General features: G+C 42.9%; 1 protein-coding gene across 1 annotated transcript; it reads right to left on the bottom strand.

Moving 5' to 3' along the window:
* Positions 1-13,285: 13,285 nt before the first annotated feature.
* On the bottom strand, positions 13,286-23,320 carry NMS (neuromedin S). Its single transcript, XM_068565112.1, has 9 exons — positions 23,245-23,320; positions 20,096-20,151; positions 19,758-19,796; positions 18,148-18,171; positions 17,997-18,050; positions 16,152-16,226; positions 15,024-15,059; positions 14,394-14,435; positions 13,286-13,324 (listed from the first exon to the last, which is right to left on the bottom strand). The coding sequence occupies exons 1-9, from the start codon at positions 23,318-23,320 to the stop codon at positions 13,286-13,288; spliced, it is 441 nt and encodes a 146-aa protein (XP_068421213.1).
* Between the last annotated feature and the right edge of the window lie 1,731 nt (positions 23,321-25,051).

Raw genomic sequence — 25,051 nt, 5'->3', positions numbered from 1 at the left:
ATCCTCTAGCACAGTGAAGATGTAACTGAGGAGATGTCAAATAATCAGGAGTTACTATGACCTCATTACCACTCCTGGAGGAATCTGATTTTTAATATACCTGTATACATTCACAGTGAGTGTCCTGAACGTATTATTTGATGTATGTGGCCACAATGCTTAGAGGCTGGGGCCACAGTTTTTTTATTTTGCTTTCAAAGATTCCACAGACTCCCGCCTTATACCTGCCATGGACCACGTTCCAAATCTCACAGGCTGTAAACCTTTAGGGTGGGAATGAAAGCTTTGGGGGGAAAGAGATGTTAAATGGTTGGTGTAGAAAAGTAGGAACTGTGGGGTCTTGAGGAGCCAGCCTTGGCAAAGACCCCAGACAGCCTTTGAGCCCATATTCAGCCATTGCCACGCCTCACCTTCCCTGCTGACCGAGCTTGTTTGTGCCAACACCCAAATGAGTCATTTGTTCTCATTCTTTATATCACACCACGATGTCGGCACAGCACCCTTCTGTTTATTCAACACTCATGTGAACTCGGTGGTATTATTTCTGTTTTATAGACAAGGAAACAAGATCAGATCAGGAGACAAGGCCAAGCCATTAAATGGCACAACGGGGACTTGAACACATGCCTTATCTGCTACCCTTACCCCTCTTTCATGACCCCATAGCTGACTCAACACCAGGTGAGTAAGAAATGCTGTATTTTGATTCTTTGATTCTCAAACATATCAAGAAGCTACAACTTTTGAAAAGTTTGATAGAATAGTCTGGGAAATACTGATGTCAATTTGCAAAAATATCTAAGCTCTGAAATAATCCCCCCTTCCTTCCTAACCTCATGCATTTTTTTTTCTTATCTCTGGTAGCTGAGTGATTATGTTGGCCAAAACAACAAGAGGATTTTTTAAACGAATGTGCTCCCCAAGAGCTCTCAGTCTTCCACAGTGGATTTGCAGTTTCCTTTGGGCCAGTTGCAAGCCCTTGAAAAATGGGAACTACACTTATAGAACTGGCTGTTTGTCTTCCATTTGCCAGGCAGCAGTGATAGACTGTCTAGCTGCCAAATTTCTGGATCTGTCTGCAATTGCTGCTCATGAGAGCAAGAAAGCTCAGATCGTGCCCTGCCACATCCAACTAGGAACTCTAGTGGATGAGGATTTGAATAAACTCTTTCAAGCCGTGACCATCTGTGAGGGGTAAGGTGATACCCAACACCCATCCCAAGCTACTTCCCCAAAACATGCAGCCAAAACCTCATGACAATCTTCCATCTTTCCAGTGGTCCTCTAGTAGAAGGTTGAAAAGAGTCTGGCCCTACTTGGAACATTTTTATAAGGCACTTACCACCTTATAAATAATAATTATTACTATTATAATTATTATAATATTATAAATTATAATATAACTATAATATAAATAATTATTATAATATTATAAATAATAATTTTTAATATCATTAAATGACTGAAGTTTATATTATGTTACAATAAAAGTTGTTGCACAGTTTTTCTCAAGTCCAGGGAAATCTGAAATTGAATGTTCAGCCTCAGAGAAGATTTTTCAGGGTCATGCTGAGAGACCAGTTCTTTCCAGAAGAGACCAGTTCTTTCCAGAGGTGGTCTAAAGGGCTGCAGGGTGGCCTGGCTCCAAGCACTTCCCTGCCCTTCCCTTTCAGATCTTTCTTTGGGGGGTGTGTTTGCCGCAGGACTTACGTACCTTGCTGGTAAAGTCCACTGCAGAAGCTCCCAAATCCTGCAGGGATATATATGGCTGCAGGCTTTCAAAGAACGGTCCCCAACCAGCAGTATCAGTGCCATCTGGGAACTCGTTCGAAATGCAAATTCCACGCCCACCGAATCAGAAATTATTTTAACAAGCCCACCAGGGGATTCTGACGCACACCAGGGTGAGAACCACTGCTTTAGACACATCATATGCTCAGAGTCTCCACTTTCACTCCCTTCAAGCCTACATTCAGGAAAAGATCTCATGAACTTTCTCTCAAGTGGAAACTGATTAATCATCCCTTCCTCCAGAAGTATCTGCCTTTGACAACAGTAGCTAATGCTTGTTGAGTTCAAGGCACCAGGAGTGCTTTCTGTGTGCTAATTTCTTTCATCCTCACAACAATCTACAAAGGTTCTATTAGCCCATTCTACAGATGAGAAAACTGAAGCACAGAGATATTTAGTAACTTGCTGAAGGTCACACAGCTATTAAGTAGCCTAGCTGGGATTTGAACCCCACCAGTCTGGCTCCACAGCCCATATGCTTAACCTCCACCCTACTTGGCCTCTATTTTTTTTTTAATTTATAGAATTGAATTAGAAATTCTCCACAACATGTACACATCCTTGACATAATAAAATTGATTTCATTGTGCTTTCAAAATTACTGAATATTTTGACCTGCCAGTTTAAGGGTATTGAACACGGTTTTGATGTCTGAGAAAATTTGATTTAAATATAGCTCTGATTTGAAGGGAGAACAATGACAGAAATCACTGGAATGAATTTCTGACCAAGACATTCCACGTGTCAATCAATGGTGGGGAGGTGATTGGGGGAGGGGCACTTCTTTGCCTGCTGAAATCTCTCAAAATATACGGCTGTCTTTTCCTGATCTCAGCCTGGCTATGTGACAACACTTAGAAAAAACAAAACTAGCATTTGAGTGGTTACTCTACAGCAGGCATTTTCACTTCATTTCTTGTTTGATCTTCATAGCAACTCAGTAGAACAGATATTATTAGCTCCAGTTTTCCAAATGAAAAACTGAGATTGCCAGAGTTTAAGTAACCTAATCCAGTTACACAGTTAGCAAGTGACTGAAGCCAAGGGTCTTGATGCACAGCTTTTTTTGTTCTTTGAAAAATGATTGAATTGTGATTCAAATCTTGTTGCAACCCTCTTCTTGCTAGGAAGGTTGCTACACCCTTTTGTGGTGTCACCATCAATGATTATGGTCTGGGGAGGATTCTTCCCCACTTGTCTTACCTGTCCCATTCATGACCAAGGTCCCAGGATCCTGGCATCACCCATGTGAGATGATGATTGAATGTGAAGTGTGTGTTCAAGAGGATGCTAACTGATGCCCAGGTGTGTCACCTTAGCCTCTGGAAGCATCCCGGCAGAGGCGCTAACAAAGGCAATGATCCCAGGGGTTAGAAATAAGAATCTTTGGGACTTCCCTGGCAGCCCAGTGGTTAAAACTTCCACTGCAGGGGGCACAGGTTCGATCCCTGTCAGGGAACTAAGATCCTGCATGCTGCTCGATGTGGCCAAAGTAAATAAATAAATGAGAATCTTTGCCTGGAGCAGCCCTAGTGGGTTTCAGTGCACAAAGGTTGTCTGCTTTTCACTCAGTCAATGCAAGCAGGAGGCTCCCGGTGATGAAATTGTGTCCTGGTTGAAATGTTTTCCTTTGGGAACCAAGTCTGTGGCTTCCTTAGTTCTGGTAACAGATATGCTTTTAGTTGGTACAAACATTAATTTGAAAATTAAAAATAGAAGATTTCAAAGCAATGCGTGACAATATTAACGGTTTTCCTTGGGTGGTAGGCAAACAGGAAACTCTTTATTTACATTTCTGTACTTTGCAAGTTTCATGTAATGAACACATACTGTTCTCATAGTGAGAAGTGACGTATGACAAGTTGAAGATGCCGGTAAGAGGTACATTACTGCTGGACCGTCAGGGACCATCAAGCCCAAGAAACGTCTCCATCTGTGAACTCAGCACCTGGAGGTCATCTTCCCTAAGGCATTCTCATAGTGCTCGCCCAGAGTTCTTCTAGAAGCGTCAAGGTGACACACTTCAGAACCCTATTTCATTAATAAGTCTTTTTCAGCTAAGTCAGCTCCCAAGGCTGTGAGTGGTGACTGGATTTTGCCAAGAACTGGAATCAAAGTGGGCAAATACTGCCCCAGGCACCCTCCACTGCTCTTCCTTTAAAAGATGGAGGGTTTTCTAAAACCCTTACCTTCGCCTCTGCCTGCGGGTACAGCCATCCCACCTGCCAACCCCCCAGGGCCCTGCCCCCCGAGATTGACAGGGTGACCCTGTCTCTGGGAACCAGCTCTATGCTCTGCAACCCCTCAGCTCCAGAGAATGTGAAAACACTCCTGACAGAAGAGACCAGAGTCTGCTCCGTGTTTCTAACAAGGCTGCAGGCTTGTGGCTCACCCTGGAATAAGGAGACCAGAGGTCCGAAGTCTGTTGAGATCCTGATGCAGGGGAAGTGGTGACAGCAAAATGCTGTGTCAAGCAGCATCTCAGAGGCAAGGGAGGCTCCCGACGGGCCCCAGAGCATCTCTCCAGTTTGCTTCATTGGTGGAGGCAGCAGAAGGGAGGGAATTCAGATGTGTCCAGTTGCTGGGGAGGGCTACCAGTGTTTGTTATCTATTCCCTGGCAGACAGAGGAAGGAAACCGGCTGAGCTGGAGGCCTGGATTTTGTTTTTTGTTTTTTGGCCACGCTGCGTGGCATGTGGGACCTTAGTTCCCTGACTTTGGAAACACGGAGTGTAAACCACTGGACCACCGGGGAAGCCCCAGGAGACCTGGTTTCTACAAACTACTGGCGCCACAGTACTCCCGAAAGCCCTGCCGTCGTTACTGACCTGAATCACTCCCCTCAGGGAGAAGCAGTGAAGCCCATGACTGAGGATGTGAAAGGGAAGGCTGGGCGGGGCACAAGAATGCACCTTCACCTGTGTCTTGTGGGGACCCGATTAAGGTCCCACCCGATGCCTTTGCATCCTCTTGCACCTGCAGCGTCATGTTATGGTATCTCCCTGAGCCTACCTCCTTAGGCTGGTAGCTCCCTGATGACAGGATTGTTTATCTCTTTGTTCCCTGTCGGCTCAAATGTTTTTGAAGGACTCTTGCCTGACCTTGTCGATTTCTTTCCTCTAGTCACTTTCTACAAGTCATGTCCCTTTGTGTCCAGAAGGAGCCAGGAGCCAAGAGGAACAAAGCCTCCCAAGCAGGTCGGTATTTCCCACGGCCGCATCCATGGCCACCTGGAGAGGGGCAGGATACTCAGAGTGGACGTGGTGGCGTCTGGCTACATGGCCGCCAAACTGCCCTACCCCTCGGCCCTCATGCCGGAGCTGGCCAGCAACAGGGCTCTGCAAGCCAAGAAGAGCAGGGCGACCAGTGCCCAAGATCAGGTCCAATCCCATCCAGCGGGCTGTGCACAGCCAGAAGGAGCTCAGCAGGACGTGGGCCTTCACGTCCATCACCAGGACGGTGTCCTCCTTCCCCAGCTCATTCCCCACAGACTGATGGAGAAATCAAAGGTCCGGACCTAGGAGTTGTGATTCGGGGGTGATCACACTCTTGGCCATGTTCAGTGTCATACAGCCCCTGTCTCAACGTAGGGTATATGCTATGTTGCAAATGACCATCACTGCACTTTAGAATGTATTTTAGTTACAGGTATGTTTAGATTGAACCTAAGTGGTTACGTATTAGGCACATCCTGTGAGATAATAAACAGGGCAGAAAGATCACTGTGTGCATGCAAGACCAAGAGTCCAAGGATGTCTTGTCCTATTAAGTCATGATTATTCATGCTGGTTATTCAAACTGGGGTAATGGTGGTGGTTACCATGTGTTCCTCTGGAGGAGGCGGCTGGGAAGGGATTGTCTGTCAAAGACCATCTGGACTTGGCCTCCGAACCCTCAAGAGCTGACAGTCGCCTGCATGCTTGCAATGCCTCAATCATTGCCATTACCACCATCTGATATAGGATGTGTAGCCATTTTTCAATTTTGTATGGAACTTGTTTTTTTCTTAATTAAAAAAATTTTATTGAAGTATAGTTGCTTTACAATGCTGTGTTAATGTCTGCTGTACAGCAAAATGATTCAGTTATACATATATATATACATTCTTTTTCATATTCTTTTCCATTATGGTTTATCACAGGATATTGAATAGAGTTCCCTGTGCTCTACAGTAGGACCTTGTTGTTTATCCATTCTATATATAGTAGTTTGCTTCTGCTAATCCCAAACTCCCAAACCGTCTCTCTCCAATCCCCCCCTTGGCAACCACAAGTCTGTTCTCTATGTCTGTGAGTCTGCTTCTGTTTCGTAGATAAGTTCATTTGTGTCATATTTCATATTCCACGTGTAAGTGATATCATATGATATTTGTCTTTCTGTTTCTGACTTACTTCACTTAGTATGATAATCTCTAGGTCCATCCATGTTGCTGCAAATGGTGTTATTTCATTCTTTTTTATGGCTGAGTAATATTCCATGGTATATATGTACCACATCTTCTTTATCCATTCATATATCAATGGACATTTAGATTGCTTCCATGTCTTGGCTATTTTTTCTTTTTTGGCCGCACAACACAGCATGTGGGATCTTAGTTCCCCAACCCGGAATTGAACCTGTGCCCCCTGCAGTGGAAGCACGGAGTCTTTTTTTTTTTTTTTAATTTTTATTTATTTATTTATTATTTTTGGCGGTGTTGGGTCTTCGTTTCTGTGCGAGGGCTTTCTCTAGTTGCGGCGAGTGGGGGTCACTCTTCATCGCGGTGCGCGGGCCTCTCACTATCGCGGCCTCTCTTGTTGCAGAGCACAGGCTCCAGACACGCAGGCTCAGTAGTTGTGGCTCACGGGTCTAGTTGCTCCGCGGCATGTGGGATCTTCCCAGACCAGGGCTCGAACCTGTGTCCCCTGCATTGGCAGGCAGATTCTCAACCGCTGCGCCACCAGGGAAGCCCCCAAGCATGGAGTCTTAACCTCTGGACCACCTGGGAAGTCCCCATGTCTTCGCTATTGTGAATAGTGCTATGAACATAGGGATGCATGTATCTTTTCGAATTATAGTTTTGTCCAGAACTTGGTTTTTAAAGATTTTTCAAATATATAATAAATATGACATGATTTATAAAGACAGCAACCATGTGAAATAGTAGGTATTTTCCTTTTATTGGGTTACTGCTCAACGTCTCACAGTTGAGGACAAAAGATGGGGGGTTGGAAGGAAGACCACATCAAGGTCTTCCGAAACAAAGTCCAGGGTTATTCTTACCAGTGATTCTGTCACTGAAGTTCTCTGTGAAATCTGTTATTGGCTCAAATTTATATAAGAAAAGAGGCAGGGCTTGTCTGGGTTTGTTTTTTGTTTTTTGTTTTTGGAATCTATTAGAATTCATTTTATAATAATAAACGCAGGCTCCTTTGTTGTGTCAGATGATTTTTGAAGCCTCACAAGTATGTGCAAGTCCATTATTGAGCCCCGGGAAATGAGTGACTTAGAATATCAAGATGAGTCATGGTAGGATGGAGGGAAAGAAGGTAAAGATTCAGAAATTGTTACTGTAAGTCAGCCTCAAAATACGGTTCGGATTTTCCCACATTCAACTCCTTGTCCCCAGGATGGATCCTCATTAACTGACTCCTCTAGATCCCCAAGGACTCACTGTCCTCAGGGGATGGACAAGCAGTGCTGGGTCCTCACTGCTCCCTGCGCAGTGATCGTTCTGGTGGAAGGGCAGTGGGCCTGCTCCTGTTGTCTAGGGATTGGCTCTTGAAGCCCAGACAAAGGCCAGAGAGAAGTAAACTCCTCTTGTTCTAAAGAGCTGATCAGTTCGGATCAGACACCTCCCTTGGACTTTCTAAGCTGTGGGTTACCTGCCTTTGCATTTTATTAACTAGTTAGCTGTCTGCTGACACAGTAGACAAGCAGGTTTGCCCCTGTGCCACCCTGAGCAGGGAATTGGAACAGCCTGCATTGCCATCATTCGGTTGCCAAGGAAACACAAGTTTTCCGGGAGTCTAGAAATAGCCAGGCATGGACCCCCATACCTGATGCACTCAAAGAGGGCTGGGTGTCTGGTGAGGGGTCTCTGGCACTTAAGAGGGACTGAGGCTTCTGCTGAGGTGAAGAGACCAGCTCCCAGGGAGCTGTGCAGAAACGCTGCTCACCACAGACCCCCGAGGAGCTCACGTGGGTACCCTTTCTGGAAGAGCCCCAGACCAGGAACTTGTGGCAAGAAAAGCAGCAGAGGACACCAAATTCTGGTCATCAGGCAAAAAGAAGTTTCCCCTTCTTCCTCCATTGTCATTGCCAAACCCGACACAGAAGGGGTGAGGGGCTGTTAAAGGGGAAGGGGTGCTAGTCCAGAGGCAGGACACCTTCCCTGCTTCCCCAATGCACCTCCTCACCCCCGCGCTGGGTACAGAAAGGTGTTATGGGCTGTACTGTGTACCCCCCAAATTCGTATGTTGAAATCCTAATGCCCAGTACCGCAGAATGTGACTGTATTTGAAGACGTAATTAAGAGGTGATCATGTATGACGAGCATCCTTATAAGAAGAGGGTGTTAGGACACAGATACGAGAGGAAGGCCACGTGACAAATCAGGGAGAAGACGAGCCAAGGAGAGCAGCCTCGGAAGAAACCAATCCTGCCAGCTCCTTGATGTCAGACTTCTAGCCCACACTACTGTGAGAAGACAAATTTCTGTTGTGTAAGCCCCCCAGTCTGGGGCACTTTGCTATGGCAGCCCTAGCAAATGAATACAGAGGGCATGAGATTTAAATTAGATAGGCCAGTTGGAATAGACTGGACTTAAATAACTCAGTATATCTAGAAAACATATGAGAGCTGCCTGCTCAGAGATAGGAAAAGGGAATTTGAAAGGGCACAGTTAAAATCAGTAGTTGGGGGACTTCCCTGGTGATCCAGTGGTTAAGACTTCGCCTTCCAATGCAGGGGCTGCAGGTTCAATCTTTGGTCAGGGAGCTAAGATCCCACATGCCTCACGGCCAAAAAACCAAAACAGAAAACAGAAGCAATAATGTAACAAATTCAATACAGACTTTAAAAATGGTCCACATCAAAAAAAAAAATCTTAAAAAAAAAAATTACTCCCCTTTGGCTTTCCTTCCCACAAACACTCCCCACTCTTCTTCACCTGCTTCAGGTCAAGGTGAGTTTTCCCTGGGAAGGTGACAAATGGTAGCTCTTCCCTCAACCACCCCTCCTCCGAGCCTGCAGACATATGGTCTACCAGCCGGCTGCCCAGAGCCCTAGCATCTCTGCAGCTGCTGTGCAGTGAAACCTCTTCTTCTGGACTCTGCTTGATTACAGCAGCCCTCTAAGTTCCATTTCACCAATGTCTGGAAGGCAAAGAATAAGGCTATAAATAAAATAGGTCCTACTGCCTCTTCTTCAGGGTTTCTATTGGTTGTGACTTAATCTCTTGAGGCAAATTGATGGTTTTAATATTAAACTGAAATACCAAGAGTCAACAAAGAGATCATAGAATTGAGCAAAAAAAATAAACCTTTCCAGAAGAGGTATTTTTCCAGCTCTTTGGATGGGGTTTGTTTGGCCCAGGAAAATTTGTTTCTTTCAGGTATTGAGGTAGACAAGATAAATACCTTTATAAAGACTAAGAAAGCCAGAGAGTCTAAACATGGTTGGGGTTTCTTTTGTTGTTTTTCTTTTATTTTTTGTTTTTTTTGGCCACGTTGTGTGGCATGCAGGATCTTAGTTCCCCGCAGTGGAAGTGCAGAACGCTAACCACTGGACCACCAGGGAATTCCCTAAATGTGTTGAATTGGAAAAGAATCTGAAACTCCAAGCAGAGGTTGGGTAGGGTCCCTGCTTAGCCTCCCCCAATTCATCCAGATCCCTCCTTGGCCCCGAATCAGGAATAGCTCTGGCATTCCTTGGCCATGATGAACTCTTGCTTCACTCTGATCTTGCGCTAGGTATACCATCTATACCTAACAAGTCAGGGGCTGAGGGGGTAGCGGTTGTAGCTTTGTAACTTCATGTGCAGCTCAACCTTGTACCCTCATCCCATCTCACTCTTTTTTTTTTTTTCCAGTTCAGTCTAACTTTAATTAAAAACCATCAGTCTTTTAACAACATTCACAAACATTAACTGTCCCAGCACTAGAGGAAAACATAATGGTGACAAGATATTCTAGATGGAGGGACCCTGGGTAGAAGGTGTGATCAAATCATAAATGGCACCATCAATGTATGGAAGGCATGTAATAAGGTCTAAAGGGAAATATCTTATTAATTAAATCATGTATAAATAATGCCTTGATATTGCATTATGATCTGATGCTTTTAATCACTTCAAATGTAGGTTAAAGTGTGATTTTTTAATTATAAAAATAAATCCTACTCAGGACATTTTAAAGGCAGCTAGGATACTCTTCATAATAGATCTAAAAATCACTCTACTTAGGTGTCTAACTTATTTGGTACATTCACTGTTTGTCTTTCATCTTTCATCATTGACTTGAAAGTTGTTTTCTTTCTTCTTATTTTAACCATATTATCCTAAAGGCCCAAAGTTTCAAACTAAAGGACTGATGTAAACAATTTCACGTGTGGTTGGGCAACTCGTTCTGTGAAGACCCAATGCCTTTAAAATATAAAGTGAGGAAAACAATCTCACTCTTGACCCCAGCCAAGGGCTGATTCCGTGTCCCTGGGAGACAGCCCATGGTGGTGAAGAACTGTAGACATTGGAGCCAGTTAAACCTGGGTTTGAATTCTGACTCTGGCATTTAGCGAAAGACCTAGGGGCCAGCACCTCTATCTCACCAGCTGGACCTGCGCGCAGCCCAGTGTCTCATGGAAGTGGGCTAGCTCACCTCATCTTTTGTGGCAGGGTCTACGGAGGGGTCTTAAAATATTCTGTTTCAGAAAATAGGCTTGAGACTTATGGCAAAGGCTTATGAAGGTGAAAATAAAAACCTAATCCTAGAAGTGGGATGTCTAAATGACATTTTAAAAGGAGGACTCTTAAATTTGATGAGAAGCTTGAGAGCCTTCAAAGAGAGAAGGCTGAGTGCAGTGTAGGTTCATGGCATGTATCGTCGGGGCCCCTCCATGCATCCACGCCCCTCAAATATCATTTATAGAGGAGGCACCTGAGAAGGTAAAGGCCTGAGCCTCATAGTTTCTTGAGGAGTCTGGGCTTGGTATGTGGGATCTTTTTTGTTTGTTAGTTTTTTAATTTTATTGAAGCATAGTTGATTTACAATGTTATGTTAACTTCTGCTGTACAGCAAAGTGATTCAGTTATACATATATGTGTGTATATATACATTATATATATATATATATATATATATATATATATATATATATATATATATATATATATATACATTCTTTTTCATATTCTTTTCCATCATGGACTATCACAGGATATTGAATAGAGTTCCCTGTGCTATACAGTAGGACCTTGTGGTTTATCCATCCTGTATATACTAGTTTGCATCTGCTAATCCCAAACTCCCAGTCTATCCCTCCCCTACCCCCTCTCCCCTCTTGGCAACCACAAGTCTGTTCTCTATGTCTGTGACCCTGTTTCTGTTTCATAGATATATTCATTTGTGTCCTATTTTAGATTCCACACATATGTGATATCATATGGTATTTGTCTTTCTCTTTCTGACTTACTTAGCTTAGTATGATAATCTCTAGGTCCATCCATATTGCTGCAGATGGCATTATTTCAGTCTTTTTTTTGGCTGAGTAATATTCCATTGTGTATATATATATATATATATATATATGTATATATGTATATATGTGTGTATATATATATATATATATATATATACATATATACACATATATATATACACACCACATCTTCTTTACCCATTCATCTGTTGGTGGACATTTAGGTTGTTTCCATGTCTTGGCTATTGTAAATAGTGCTGCCATGAACATAGGGGTGTGTGTGTCTTTTCAGATTATAGTTTTGTCTGGATATACGCCCAGGAGTGGGATTGCTGGATCATATTGGAGTTGGTATACATCAACTTAATGCTGTAACTTCAAGCCCTTGGTCAGCAATATAGGAGCAGCTTCCATAGGGCAAGTCCCTTTGGTACCATTTGTGTAACAAAACTCATCTTTGAGATATAATTAGAGCCAACACTCCCTGAGTGCTCACTAGGTACCATCATGCTAAGCCCCTTATGTGGACCATCTCCTCAGTCATCTCAAAAACGACGTGAAGGTGCTGTTATTTTACCATGAAAGTGACCAGCCCACCGTCCCCCAGCCAGAAAGCGGAGTCAGGATCTGAAGCCAGCCAGGCTTCTCCCGGGCTTGTTCTCTCAATGCTCGACAATAACGAGATTGTCGGAACATGATAAAACAACACCAAAACCAGCACATTTTAATCATACATACCCTATTACTTAAAAAATATACCCGATAAGAAATAAGAAATGAAAATATTGTGTCAATGCTACTCTATTTTTTACACAACTGAATATTCTAGTGAATAGAGAGCAAGAGAATTCTCTTTAAATACTGTTCACAGAAAGAAATTTGATGTGTGTTCAAAATAAATGCTCAGTTGCCTCATCTGATCCAGACTCCCTTTGCCGCTGAATTCTGAAAAGAAAAAAGAAAAATGTACAGGTCAGATTGAATCATTATCAGGATGGAGATGAGGCCCAGGGTCATGTTATTATATAACATATTTTAAAATACCTCAATTTGGCATGTCATAAATGCCCATAATTGGTACTCATAAGATGTGTTGCTGTAACTGATCAGGCCATTAGGTCAGCGTGAGAGCTGTGGCCTCAGGGAACATCTTTCCCAGTTTGGCCAGGGCAGCTACGCTCGCCAGCATCTGGACAGCTCTCTCAGGCACCTTGGGCTGCCAGGGCCCCAGTCGCTGCCAGTTGGTCCAGGGGCTCCAGGAGGGAGGCTGGGATGCCTCTGAAGGACAGTGGCTTCATGTCCCTGAGACCACATCAACATGAGAGACAGAGGAGGCCAGAGCTGCCCGTGTGCAGGGACTTGAACTGCCACGGGCCAGAAGCCAAGAAATCTCCCCAGATTTCACCCCCTGGTCTCAGAGCCCCATTGAATGGAGGGAGCAGCCTGGCCTGGTTCCCACTATAGAGAACTTCTCCCCGCCAAGCACGCCAGGGTGGATTTTGCCCCATCACAAGGGCCAGGTGAGAAGTCACAAAAGCTGTGGAGCTTCTGTCCTCTCACAGCCACTGCTGGAGACAACACACCTGCAAAGAGCTGGCATGAAGCAGAGGCTGCATTGTTTGGGACAGTGCCAGGCTGCAGTGGGGTCTCTGTGATGCTGAGAGCAGGAAAGGGAGGGGGCAGAGGAGCCCCTTAGGGGTTTCACATGGCCCCCCTTTCTTGGAACTATCACCCCTCTGGCTGCCTCTCACTCCCCCACGTCAGACAGATAACATTTGTTTGGAGGAGAAGAGCTGCAATGAGGCTGACCTTGGACGATCCTACCAGGTGCTAAGGTCAAGGTTCCTTCCATTCCTTGGCTGAAAAAAAAAAAAAAAGGAGCAGCTTACAGTACTGAGACCAAACTGCCTAAAATCTGTTTCTTGGTTCCAGATCCTTTCCCTACGCCCTAAGGCTCTGTTCTCCTAACTGAGGCATTAGCAGCTTCCCTGCGGGCTCACCTGGGGAGCCCCAGTCACTGCTACTCTGTGGATCCTCTGGGGTAGTGCTCCAGGACCCTTGCTGCTCCTATGGCCCTGACACTGTCCCTCACCCCACCACTCCACCCCTTAGCCTCTGTTTATGTGGCAGGACGATCCCCAAACAGCGCATCACAGGACCTCTCACTCTAAAGACATCATGGAGACCCACTGTTTCTGCAAGTACTTTCCAGAAAACAACCACTAGTAGGGCATGCAGATTTAAAAGGTGTACTTGGGATGTCATGGGGGTTTGGGAAAAGTATGACTGAGCCAAGTTAAACAGGTTGTTTCCTGCAGGACATGGTATGCTCTGTAAAGCTCGGAGAGTGTCAGGTGCAGTGTTTTCGATCGTATTTGATCTTTGCAGAGCATCTCCTCTTAGCACCGATGACCACAGAATGCAGATGGAGAGCACACGTCTAGTCTGATTCGCACGTTTTTCTGATGCAAACACTGAAGATCTAGGGGGTGAAACAGCTAGGGAGTGGTAGATCAAGAATTAAAAGATCATCTGTGACTCTGTGACCTTTGCAAGAAGCTCCAAGTTCCCTGGGGAAAAGGACGCCTAGACTCCTATTTCCACTGTGATCTGAGGCCGTGCGTCCCCGACCTTCAGGCTCTGGAACACGGACTCCGACTTTGGTTGGCCTGCGCGTCTGTCCATCAGCAGGACTCCCGCCTCCCGCCCCTGAGCTCCTCCCAGAGCCCTGGTGTGCGCAGCCTGTGTCCAGCTGGACCTTTTCCTTTCCAAGCATCGAGTCATCCCCTAAGTAAGGGTGAGAAAGTTCCCCTAATGATTCACCAGTTCGCCATGGGGGCCTGGCTGGGCTCATTCTGCAGTAACTCCATAATTGGAGCGGTAGGAGAGAATCGGGGTGAAAAACAGAGAAGCGGAAATATGCTTTACCCTGAAAAGGAAAAGTGGTCTTTCCAAGGTGGCAGTGCGATCCTGCAATATAAAAACACAAACCATTCTGCAACCACGCTGTGCCGAAGATCTTTCAAAGATGTCTATGGTAGTGGTTTTCAAAGTGTGGTCCCCAGACCCAAAACATCAGCGACACCTGGGAACTTGTTAGACATGCAAAATCTCAGGTGCCCACTGAATCTCTGGGGTTGGGGCCCAGCCATCTGAATTTTAACAAGGTCCCAGGTGTTTACGGTGCACGGTCAACTTGGGGAAGCACAGATGCGGCACCCCTCCCCAAGTTTGCACAACTGGCCTGTGGGCCTCTGAGCCAGAAAGCAAATCTCCAGGTGCAGATGGACCCAGGTGACGCATCTGTAAGAACGGAGACGAAATAGTACCGTCCAAGGGCATCGCTCCATGATTCCTTTCTGCTCCAGGACAAGCCCAGGCAAACCCAAAATTAGATGCTCAGCCTCAGAGAATTTTAGGGCATAGTGTGAGACCAGTTCTTTCCAGAAGTGATCTAAAGGGGCTGCAAGGTGGCCTGGCTCCAAGCACTCCCCCCGTCCTTCTCTCTTGAGAAGTAGATCTTTTTTGGGGGGTGGTGCTTGCTCAGGGCTGACATACCTTCTTGGTAAAATCCTCTGCAGCAGCACCGGAATCCTGTGAAGGAATGAGGCCCAGGTTCATTTAATAGGAAACTCATCCCCGAGGCTTGCAGTGTACTGTGATCCTGCCCCTCCCTGATTCCATTCTAAGGTAGCCGGAAGTCAGATGCAAAATGCCTTCCAAGAAAACAGCTAACCATGCAGCCAATTACAATTTTCTGTTCAGGAAGGCAAGTGTGTTTTCTTGGTTGGGTTACCCTTAGGGTCCAGGACAATGTTAAACTTGCTTGTTCTTCCCAACAGCCTCGACTTGAAATTGACTCCTGGTCTAGGCAGATGTCCAAGGATATGCCATTTCAGCTTCTTCAGCTCATCTTTGCTTGTGGATCTGGCCCAATGATGGAGGCAGACTCAACCTGGAAGTCTGACATCAGTATCCAGGCAAACTGTGGCCTGTGCTTAGGATGACCAATGGGTTTCTCAGGAAGTGAGCGATTTTCTGGGGTCTTGGCATTTTCAGAGCTAAACCCAGGAACGTCCTGGGCAAACTGGAATGAGTTGTTCACCCTACTTGGACTCACAGTGTCCAAAACATTGTGTTTGTTTCTTTGTTTTGCTACCACGCAACAAAACCTTGATGGACATTTTGAACAGGTTCAGCTATTATTGAAACTAGTCATTTCTAAACTTAAATTTTTTTAATTAAAATTTGTCTTGTTTTTTTAATTTAATTTTAATTTTATGTTAGAGTATCGTTGATTGACAATGTTGTGTTAGTTTCAGAGCTTTTTTTTTTTTTTTTTTGAGAAACAAAGCTCTGCGATAAGAATAAAAAGGCAGGTGGGACAATGGGAAGCAGAGTATATGATCAAGGCAAGTGTCTACGTCACGAGGAGGAAGAGGAAGGGCCAGGGAAAGTGAAAAAACAACACAAAAACTAAAATGGAAAAAGATGAAGAGCGCAGACGAGGAGACGATGGTCACGGAGTTGGACCACAGCCCCTCTCCCCCATTCCCTGCCCTGCAGCCACTGTGTGGAGCTTGTACGAGGAGAAAACACCAGTGAGCCCCAAGGGGACAACAGGCATTCACCATTTAAGTGAACTTTTAGTGGCGTAAAAATATGGTGGAAGGAAAAAGTACATACGCGCTGCCGAAATCTTTTCATCCTTTGGTTGGCGAGCTTGGCAGCCAGACGCATTAGAGAACGCACAGGAGGAAACTGCGGCAAAGAGGCGGTGAGGGTCAGACAGCGCCGGGCCCAGGCCCAGGGCTATGTGCATTCCTGTCTGCTCACCCCCTTACAAATGGGTTTAATTTTCAGAGTAAAATCCATTTCCGAGCCTAAGCCTGAAATTTTATGATTTCAATAAAGAACCGCTTGCCTTGCTAGCACATTTCATTCCAACACACCACTTAAAAATATTCCCTTAGGGTAAAACAGACTTGTGTCGGCATTAATCCCAAACATTCAGTCCTTCTAGTGTGGAGTGCATCGCCTCAAAGAAGCATCTCCATGAAGATCCTCTCTGGCTCCCCAGGTGTGCTCTCCTTATCTAAGGGGCGAGGTGGAAGGGCAGCATGCATAACCACCGCCCCCATGCATTTTATTTTCCTGTAGGTCTCATCCGTGACTGCCCTCACACACTCAGGCATACATACCCTGTCTCATCTAGGCCTGTGAATCCTCCCTGAGTATATTGGCTCAGAGTAAAAGTTAATTCGTGTCACAGACACGGAGTTTATCTCTTCCCTTCCATTTTCTTTTCTTTTTTTTTTTCTTTTTTAGGCTACAAAGAATTTTTTTTTTATTGAACTATATTTGATTTACAATGTTGTATTAATTTCTGCTGTATACCAAAGTGACAATTATACACATATATATTCTTTTTTTCGTATTCTTTTCCATTATGGTTTATCACAGGATATTGAATATAGTTCCCTGTGCTCTACGGTAGGACCTTGTTGTTTATCCATTCTAATAAATGTAATAGTTTGCATCTGCCAACCCCAAACTCCCACTCCATCCTTCCCCCCTCCCCACACCCCTTGGCAACCACAAGTCTGTTCTCTATGTCTGTGAGTCAGCTTCTGTTTTGTAGATAGGTTCATTTGTGCCATATTTTAGACTCCACATATAAATGATATCATGTGGTATTTGTCTTTCTCTTTTCCCTTCCATTTTTGACCCTTCTCTACTTGCAGTGCCCATGGCCTGTCTTGATACTATTCGCATCCTTACCTGATCCCCACTACTAAATCTATACTACTCTTGTGTCTTTGCCTCAAAGGGAAAAACATTTTGCTTGGTACTTGTTTATTTTAAGGATCTTTCTGAAGACTTGGAAAGCCTTGACTATATAAATAAGTGACTTTCTAATAGTAGAATTTCAATCATTGTGACTGGATTGAAATTCTACTAAAAATTCTATTCTATGACCTTCCCAATATTCTCCAAATCATACCCTGCAGAAATTCACTTCAACAATCTGTTCCTGAGGGTAACTCCAATTTATAATAAGAAAGTTAGAGGTGATGCTTTTTATTCCCACAGCACATACACACTGTGACAGTGACGAAAGATGCACACCCACGGATCACTATTGGGAATGTGGTACTTCACACTTCACAAAGCACTTTTCAGAATTTAAATCACAGAAGGTAATATGGAGCAATGTAAATAGAGCTCAGTCTTTACCAGGCTTCTTGTACATCTGTTTAAGTGCATAATAAAAAGTTATTTCTTACTAATTTTTCCTTTTCTGTATTTATTCTCTAGCTTTTCAGATCTGTCAACCTCCCCCAACCTCTTCCCCAGAGAGGGAGAGAGAGAATCCCTGCAGCCCCAGGAAAAAGCACCTAGAAAGCTATTACCCAGAGTTTCTGGAAGGCCCCTGTTTTTCTACTTATCTGCATATATTAAATGGGAAAGGACAAAGGCGTGCAGAGGAGAGTGACTTTTACAGAAAGATGATTACGATAAAATACTGACCCCAGTTTTAACTGGATGCGTCGGCTCCTGAGTTCTGGAGTAATGAAATAAAAACTAAATAAGAGAAAAAAAAGGTTGATTTTAATTCTAAGCGTCACTTGCTGTAAATGTGGTAGTTGCATGCTCTTGTTACTAGCCTGGTGGTACTCACCCTTTTGTATATGTCTTGATTATCCTGGAAAGAAAATGATGAGGGTAAGTCACATGGAATTTTACTGGGGCAGGTTTCCAGTAGAAGTTACACCGGGGACCTTCCTGATTTACCTGAATATTACGAAATAAATTGGCATTCTAAAAAGAAATCCATTATACAAACTTAATAAGACTATAGTTGATGCAGAATCTTGCTAAAAGGAAAGTTGCCAGCAATATCATTATTTTAAAACTTAATCTTATTTTACCTTTTCAATCTTCAGGGGAAAAACACACTCTATGATGCATTGAAGCAATACCCTAATCAATTCCCAGATAGCCATCTAACTAAGAGGTGGGATAAAATAATGACTGCAACTTTTAATTTGCTGCTGGGCATACCCTATAATTCAGTTGTTTTAGGGTTGGTTCATACTGACCAAATTTTTTCCCTAAAAGCTTTCTACATGAATCTTCACTGTTCTTGCAGGAAGTCCAGCTTTTAATTTCTAAATCCTTGTTAGAACACCACCCTGTTCTGTCTGCATGGATGACAGCCCAGGAAAAGCTATATTGGCAGTATATCCTACTCAAAGAGGTACTGTGAATGATGTTGTAAATATCTGGTTACTATTGATCTCATCTCATTTACATCTAAACATTGTTGAATCAGCTCAAACTCCAATCAAGACAGAAATGAAAGTTGTTAGTAACAACTAATTTTGTTGCTGGGGGTACATCTTCCTGCAGACTTTGGGGAAGGTTTCTGCAGTAACCAATACTTACGTATTCTCTCTTTCTCTCTCTGTTATGCATGTACATGTACACACGTGCATATGGGCACACACACACACACACACACACAAAATAATGAACCAAAATTACTCATAGCAGAGGCTCAGTGGACATTAACTTTCTGTTTCCTTATGATCACCATTTCTAAATCAGCAGAAAGTATTTACTATTTTTACAACTTCCGGTCTCTTTGTCAGCATCTGTTCACAGAAGTGTGTGTGTGTGTTTGTGTGTGTGTGTGTGTGTGTGTGTGTTCTGGACACCTATTGGGCAAATATTTTTGTTATCATGTTCATCAACTTTATACCATTACTTTTCAAGCCAAAAAACCAAAAAATAACAAGGAATTTGAAGATGATTTTCCAGGTGATGAACACCAACTCTCAAGATTTCATATGCACCTTCCTTGCTTTATGTTTTTTTCTTTTTAGAGAAAAAAATATTTTAAAAATTTTATCTATCTGTCTTGGAGACTACTTCCCCAACTAGAATATAAGTTCCATGAGAGCAGGTAGTTTGGTCTGTTTGGGTCACTACTGTATCCCCACGTGACATGTAATTTTATGTATATATGTGATTATGCATATGATATGTATATGTGATTATGATCATTGTAAGAATGCAGATGAACTACCAATATTTTATGGTCATTTGTATTTAGGAGATTCACTCGTTATTTCCTAAAACTGTATTCTTACACACACACTTACACATACACACAGAATTCTCCTGTAGGTAGCAAAAGAGTGTGCTTATTTACAGATATCAATTATGGTGTAAGCAGGTGCACTGTTATAAATAAAAGAATTACCATATGTATATTAATATTTTTACCTTAGGTTGTCTAGAAAGAGTTGCCCAATATGCCAGCTGCTAAAAAATGAGGAAAATGAATCAAAGATAAGTACAAATTCCTTAATCAATAGAATTAAAATTAAAATTAAATTCTAAAGTTGTCTCATTTATGAACGTTGCATTATCTTCTCACACAGTGGCCATGAATTTCAACACAACTCCCAAGATGACTTAAATGAAGCCATGAAAATGAAAACAGTGAGTTTCTGCTGCAGCCAAGAATCTGATCTTAAAATAGTTTTAAGTGAACATTATCCACATGATAGTTTCAAGGCTAAGGCTAAATAAAAATCTCACATTACTGAACAGTGGTGTACCTCAAGCTTCACAATATCCAAGCCATCTGGAGGATCAGCTAAAGGTCGAGGAAATCCTATTGTGAGAAATCATAAAAATCTCTATTAGGAGAAAAGAGGTTGTAGCGTTAACTTTTATTTTTTTTAATATTTATTTATTTATTTATTTATTTATTTATTGGCTGCATCGGGTCTTAGTTGCAGCACGTGGGCTCCTCTGTAGTTGTGGTGCGTGGGCTTAGTTGCCCTGCAGCGTGTGGGATCTTAGTTGCCCGACCAGGGATCAAACCGGTGTCCCCTGCATTGCAAGATGCATTCTTAACCACTGGACCACCAGGAAAGTCCAGCATTAACTTTTAAATCTTTACCATGAAAAGCATACAGCGATTCTATTAATACCATGTTGTTAGAAGGATTGTTAAAGAAAACACTCCTCTACCTACCACTAGCAAATCTGAGATTTGTACCAAAGTTAATTAAATATTGCATGGTTTTTATTTACCAGGAGTTAGCAGCACAAGAGTTAGCAAGTTAGGAGAGAGGGAAAAAATTACCTAGGTAACAACTTAATTTGTATTTTTGAAATGGATCAGGGCCCTATGGTCCTTGCCCCCTCATGGCCTCCTCCTGCCTTTTGTCTGTAGAAAAACTTTAGCCAAAAGATAAGTTTAATCCGAGAAGTGAGAAAATGCAGAAACAAAAGAAAACAGCCCAAAAAGACTAAATAAAAATAGTTTAGTCATTAAGCAAAGTCAAGGACCTTTAGTTCCTTCTCAAAGGCTATAGGTAATATTCTGAGCCATATCCTGTGAGCTGTCTTGTAGATACTAAAACCTCCATCAGGTGGAAGAAGTTAACTACATGATGACCAGACTGTAGCCATGACATAAGCTGCCACAATTCTGAGAACTGGCCTCAAGGAAATGGGAACAACCTAACCCGAGAACTGAAGATTAACTATACTTAAAACAATCAAGATGATGCTGGTCAGACCACCACATGACCAATTTCAAGATGACTGTCAGAGCTGACCGTACTGTTTCTGCAAGTAGCCCCCTCCCTCCATCTATAAAAGCTCTTGCCCACTGATTGTCGGGAGGGGGCTGGGGAGTCGGCCTTTGGACAGGCCTTTGTCCACCCTCCCCGCTCTATTGCCAGCACCTGAAATAAAGGAAGCTTTCCTTTCCACCAACCTTGCCTCTGTATTGGCTTTTGAGTGGTGAGCAGCTGGACCCCACTTTTGGTAACATTTTGATGGAATATATAAGGACAGGCTATCAAGAGATGGTGTCAATAAGTATATGCATCAGAGTCACTCTTGGAACTTTTAAGAAATATGGATACCTGTCTCTCTGCTTCATCAGACTCTTCAGGAATAGGGATATGGGGAAGGTTGCTGCTGGCGTGCAGCTGAACCCCATACCAGTCAACTTTTATCTGACCTAGATGAAGTCTTCATCTCATTTGCATGTCACACAACACTTGGAGGAAAAGCTAATACTGCAACTGAAAGAATCAACTGGATGTGTCAGAACTAAGAAGATGAAATTAAATGGGATAAATATAAGACCCTGACTTTAGATTTTAAAAATCTGAGGGAATATCTGGCTCAAGAGTAGTATTTTTTTAAAAAAATACTGAGTGATATTTTGCTCCCTGCAGTCTCACTATGAGCCAAGGAAAAGCTGAGGCAATCTTGTGCTGGATTCAAAAAATAGTGTCCCAACCTTGAAAGGTAATAGTTCTACTTGAAATGATAGGATTTGTTGTGAGTTAAAGGAACTGAGCACAGTTTTCTTTGGCAAAGGGAAAAATTAGGAAGTGTGGGTTAACTGCCATCAACTATTTTGAGAACGGTCGTAAGAAATATTAATCTTATTCTGTATATACCTAAAGGGCAGAACTAGGGCTAGTGGTTAGAAGTTGCATGTGATCAGATTTCAGCTCAGTGTAAAGAAGTTTGTGATGATTGGAGCTGTTCAAAAATGAAAAGAAATTCAAACCAATCTTATAAGGAATTATTAAGAGGTTCTGTGCTAACAATACAATGATAAATACCGTAGGGACCTTATCCTCAGGGAACAGAAAATTAAATCGGAAAAAGAGGGACGTGGATATAAATATATAGACAGGTAAATAAAAGGTAGTAAGACATTTCCAAAACAAGATTCTATTGGAAACCAGGGGAGGCAGCTACTGGCTGACTTTGGCTGGTAGTGAGTTGGGTGTCACTGAAAGTAATCAACTAGGGAAATCATAGAGGTGATCCCTGCTCTCCTGAGAGTTTAAACTGGATGACCTCCACGTTTCCTTGCAATGCCCAGGCTTTGTGATTACACTACAGGACATGGCAAAACAAGCATGCTATTTGAAATATATTTTCTGTTTGAATATATTTTCAAAGATTTTCTACTCCCTGAAACCAAAATTCTAATGGAAAATTCTAAAATTTTGAAATAATCTGTGTTTCCATCTGGAGCTTCTACCACATCCTGCATCATATAGCGAGCTACCTGGAGATGGGTAACAAATTTCGACTAGGGACCCCATACCCAACCCCTGTTCCCTACAAAAGCACTGATTCTCAGAATTTGGTGAAGAGACACCCACGTCCGGTCAGCACCTCGGACAGCGCCCAAGTCTTGGAAGACAGGGGGCCTCAGCTGCGCTCCCTGGGACTCTCCCCCCGCCGCCCAACCCCCTCACCTTCCCCGCCAGGCCCACAGGAGAAGCTAGGAGAAGATTCCCTTTCCCTGTGCTCGCTCCCACACCGCCCTTCTCCAACTGTTGCTCAATCCTCAGTCTTTGGGACTTGTAAGCTCGTCTCTGCTCTCATCTCTTCAGAATTCCAGGAGCATAAATGGCTAACACGTTGGAGTCGTCCCCCGACTCACATTCCTCACAATTTCAGCGGCACATCCTGGGGCCAGCCTTGGGACAGGAGCTGTTTAAAGGCAGTTCCACAGGGGAAAGTAACCTCCTTTGGTAAAAGGCTGCGGCATCTAGCTCTGTCCATCCTCTCTGATGGAAGCCATTTCCAAAGGGTAGAAATGAGGGTAGGTGAGGGAATCAAGCTAGACTCCCTCCAGGAGTGCCCTGAAAGGTCAAGATCTGTCCCAGTCTTCCTTAGAGCTCAGGCCAGCTGGGGTCTGTTGAAGGGGTCCCCTTACCTGAGGAGGGAATCTGTAGTAGGCAGAAGCAATAAATGGCCAAGATGGACGGGAATTGGGCAAGAAGATGTTTCATCTTCAAAGTGCGGTTTCTCCTTGCTGGCCACAGATGTGTTCTGCTGGGACAGGAGTTGAGCATTTCCCGAAGTTCCACAGGCAGAGACAACACTCGGCCCTGCGTCTGGCCAGCCCAGTGGAGAAGGTGCCTTTATTTGCAACGCCCTGAAGCCCATTGACTGAGCACCAATCAGCTTTGCGCAGGAGGACTCGGCTTTTCTCATAAATGTCACTCTGGGCCCTTATTTGTAGAATTATATCCTCCTGGTGTAGGCATTGTAGAGTCACCTTTTTCAACCCAGCAATAAAAATAAAAACTGGAGAGTCATAATTGTTATTCTATAGTGGTTTCACAAACATTTTTCTGACTCAAAAAAAGGCTTTTTTTCTTTTTTTAATCAAATCACTGGATATAAATCTGTAAACTCTTGGATGATGAAGTCTTGTTTTATAAGAAGCTGTTTATTCTCCACCATTAACAAAGGATGTTTTATAGTCTTTGGTGCATCTGAGAACAAAATCTGGAGTCCTGGATATAACATTAGAAGAAATTCAGAAGTTCAGTTAAGGTTTTTAAAAAATTAATTATGGTTAGAAATTAGACTTCTTATGGTTTCTCCAGATTCATTTCTATGAACAAGTTAAATATTTCAAATTTAATCAGTATTCAAGAAAATATGACAGTGTTTAATAGTAATAACAAAATTACTCCATCTACTGAGGTCCTATTTAGGATTTCACATAGGTTACTTCATGTAATTTTGCAGAAAACTCATAAGGAATGTATTTCTTTCCTAATTTTATGAATGGAGAAATTGAGGCTGGGAGAGATTAAGGAACTTGCCAAAGCCACCAAGCCATCAAGGATGCAGAGAAGGGATTTGGACCCAAGGTCACATCAGTAAGAGTGTGGGATTTTAGTTGATATGTTAATTTTTTCTAAAAAGAGCCTCCTTAAGATTGGATATGAGATAGAAAGAAGAAGGAAAAAGAATGAAGTCAGCTGTCTTGCAAAAAGTGTAACATATACAGCATATGCGTAATAGCTTTAGGATTTTTTCCACCATGCATATCTTTAATTTTTGCCTTTAAGGATTAGGAGAATAATTTTTGGTGGAAGTTGCTCAGAATGGGCTATTTATTTATGACTTAAAATGTGGTATTTTGCCAAAAAATTTCTAATTCATAACAGAGTGAGAAGGTACTGTCTGCAAGCAGAGGGGAGAGGTCTCACCAGAAACAATCTTACTGGGACCTTGATCTCAGACTTCCAGAATCCAAACTAGGAGAAAAGAAATTTCTGTTGTTCAAGCCACCCAGTCTGTGGTCTTTTGTTATGACAGCCCAACCAGACTAACACAAACACAGGGATTCTTAGCTAATTCAGTACAAAAAAAAAAAAAAAAAAGAAATACAAAGTAAAAGGTGGAAACTCTCATTGCTTAAAATGATACAATTATCTATCCCCCAAAATCCAAAGGAATCAACTGACAAATTATCAGAATGAATAAAAGTTACAAAACAGCCAGATTTAAAGAAAACTATTTTCAGGAATAATTTTCTTAGACACGAGCAAAAGCAAATTGAAAAATGTTTATTAGAAAATGTAAATAGCTTTAAAAACTATGAAATATTGAGAACTAAACCAAAGGATAAATATGGACTATATTAAAAAACAAAAGTACAGAACTTTACCAAAGGACATAAAAGAATATGTGAATAAATGAAAAGGTACATCATGATCCTAGAC

The sequence above is a fragment of the Eschrichtius robustus genome, chromosome 15 (assembly GCF_028021215.1).
Source record: "Eschrichtius robustus isolate mEscRob2 chromosome 15, mEscRob2.pri, whole genome shotgun sequence".
Lineage (NCBI taxonomy): Eukaryota > Metazoa > Chordata > Mammalia > Artiodactyla > Eschrichtiidae > Eschrichtius > Eschrichtius robustus.
Note: the sequence above shows the minus strand (reverse complement) of the source record. Positions and strands in the feature narration are given on the sequence as shown.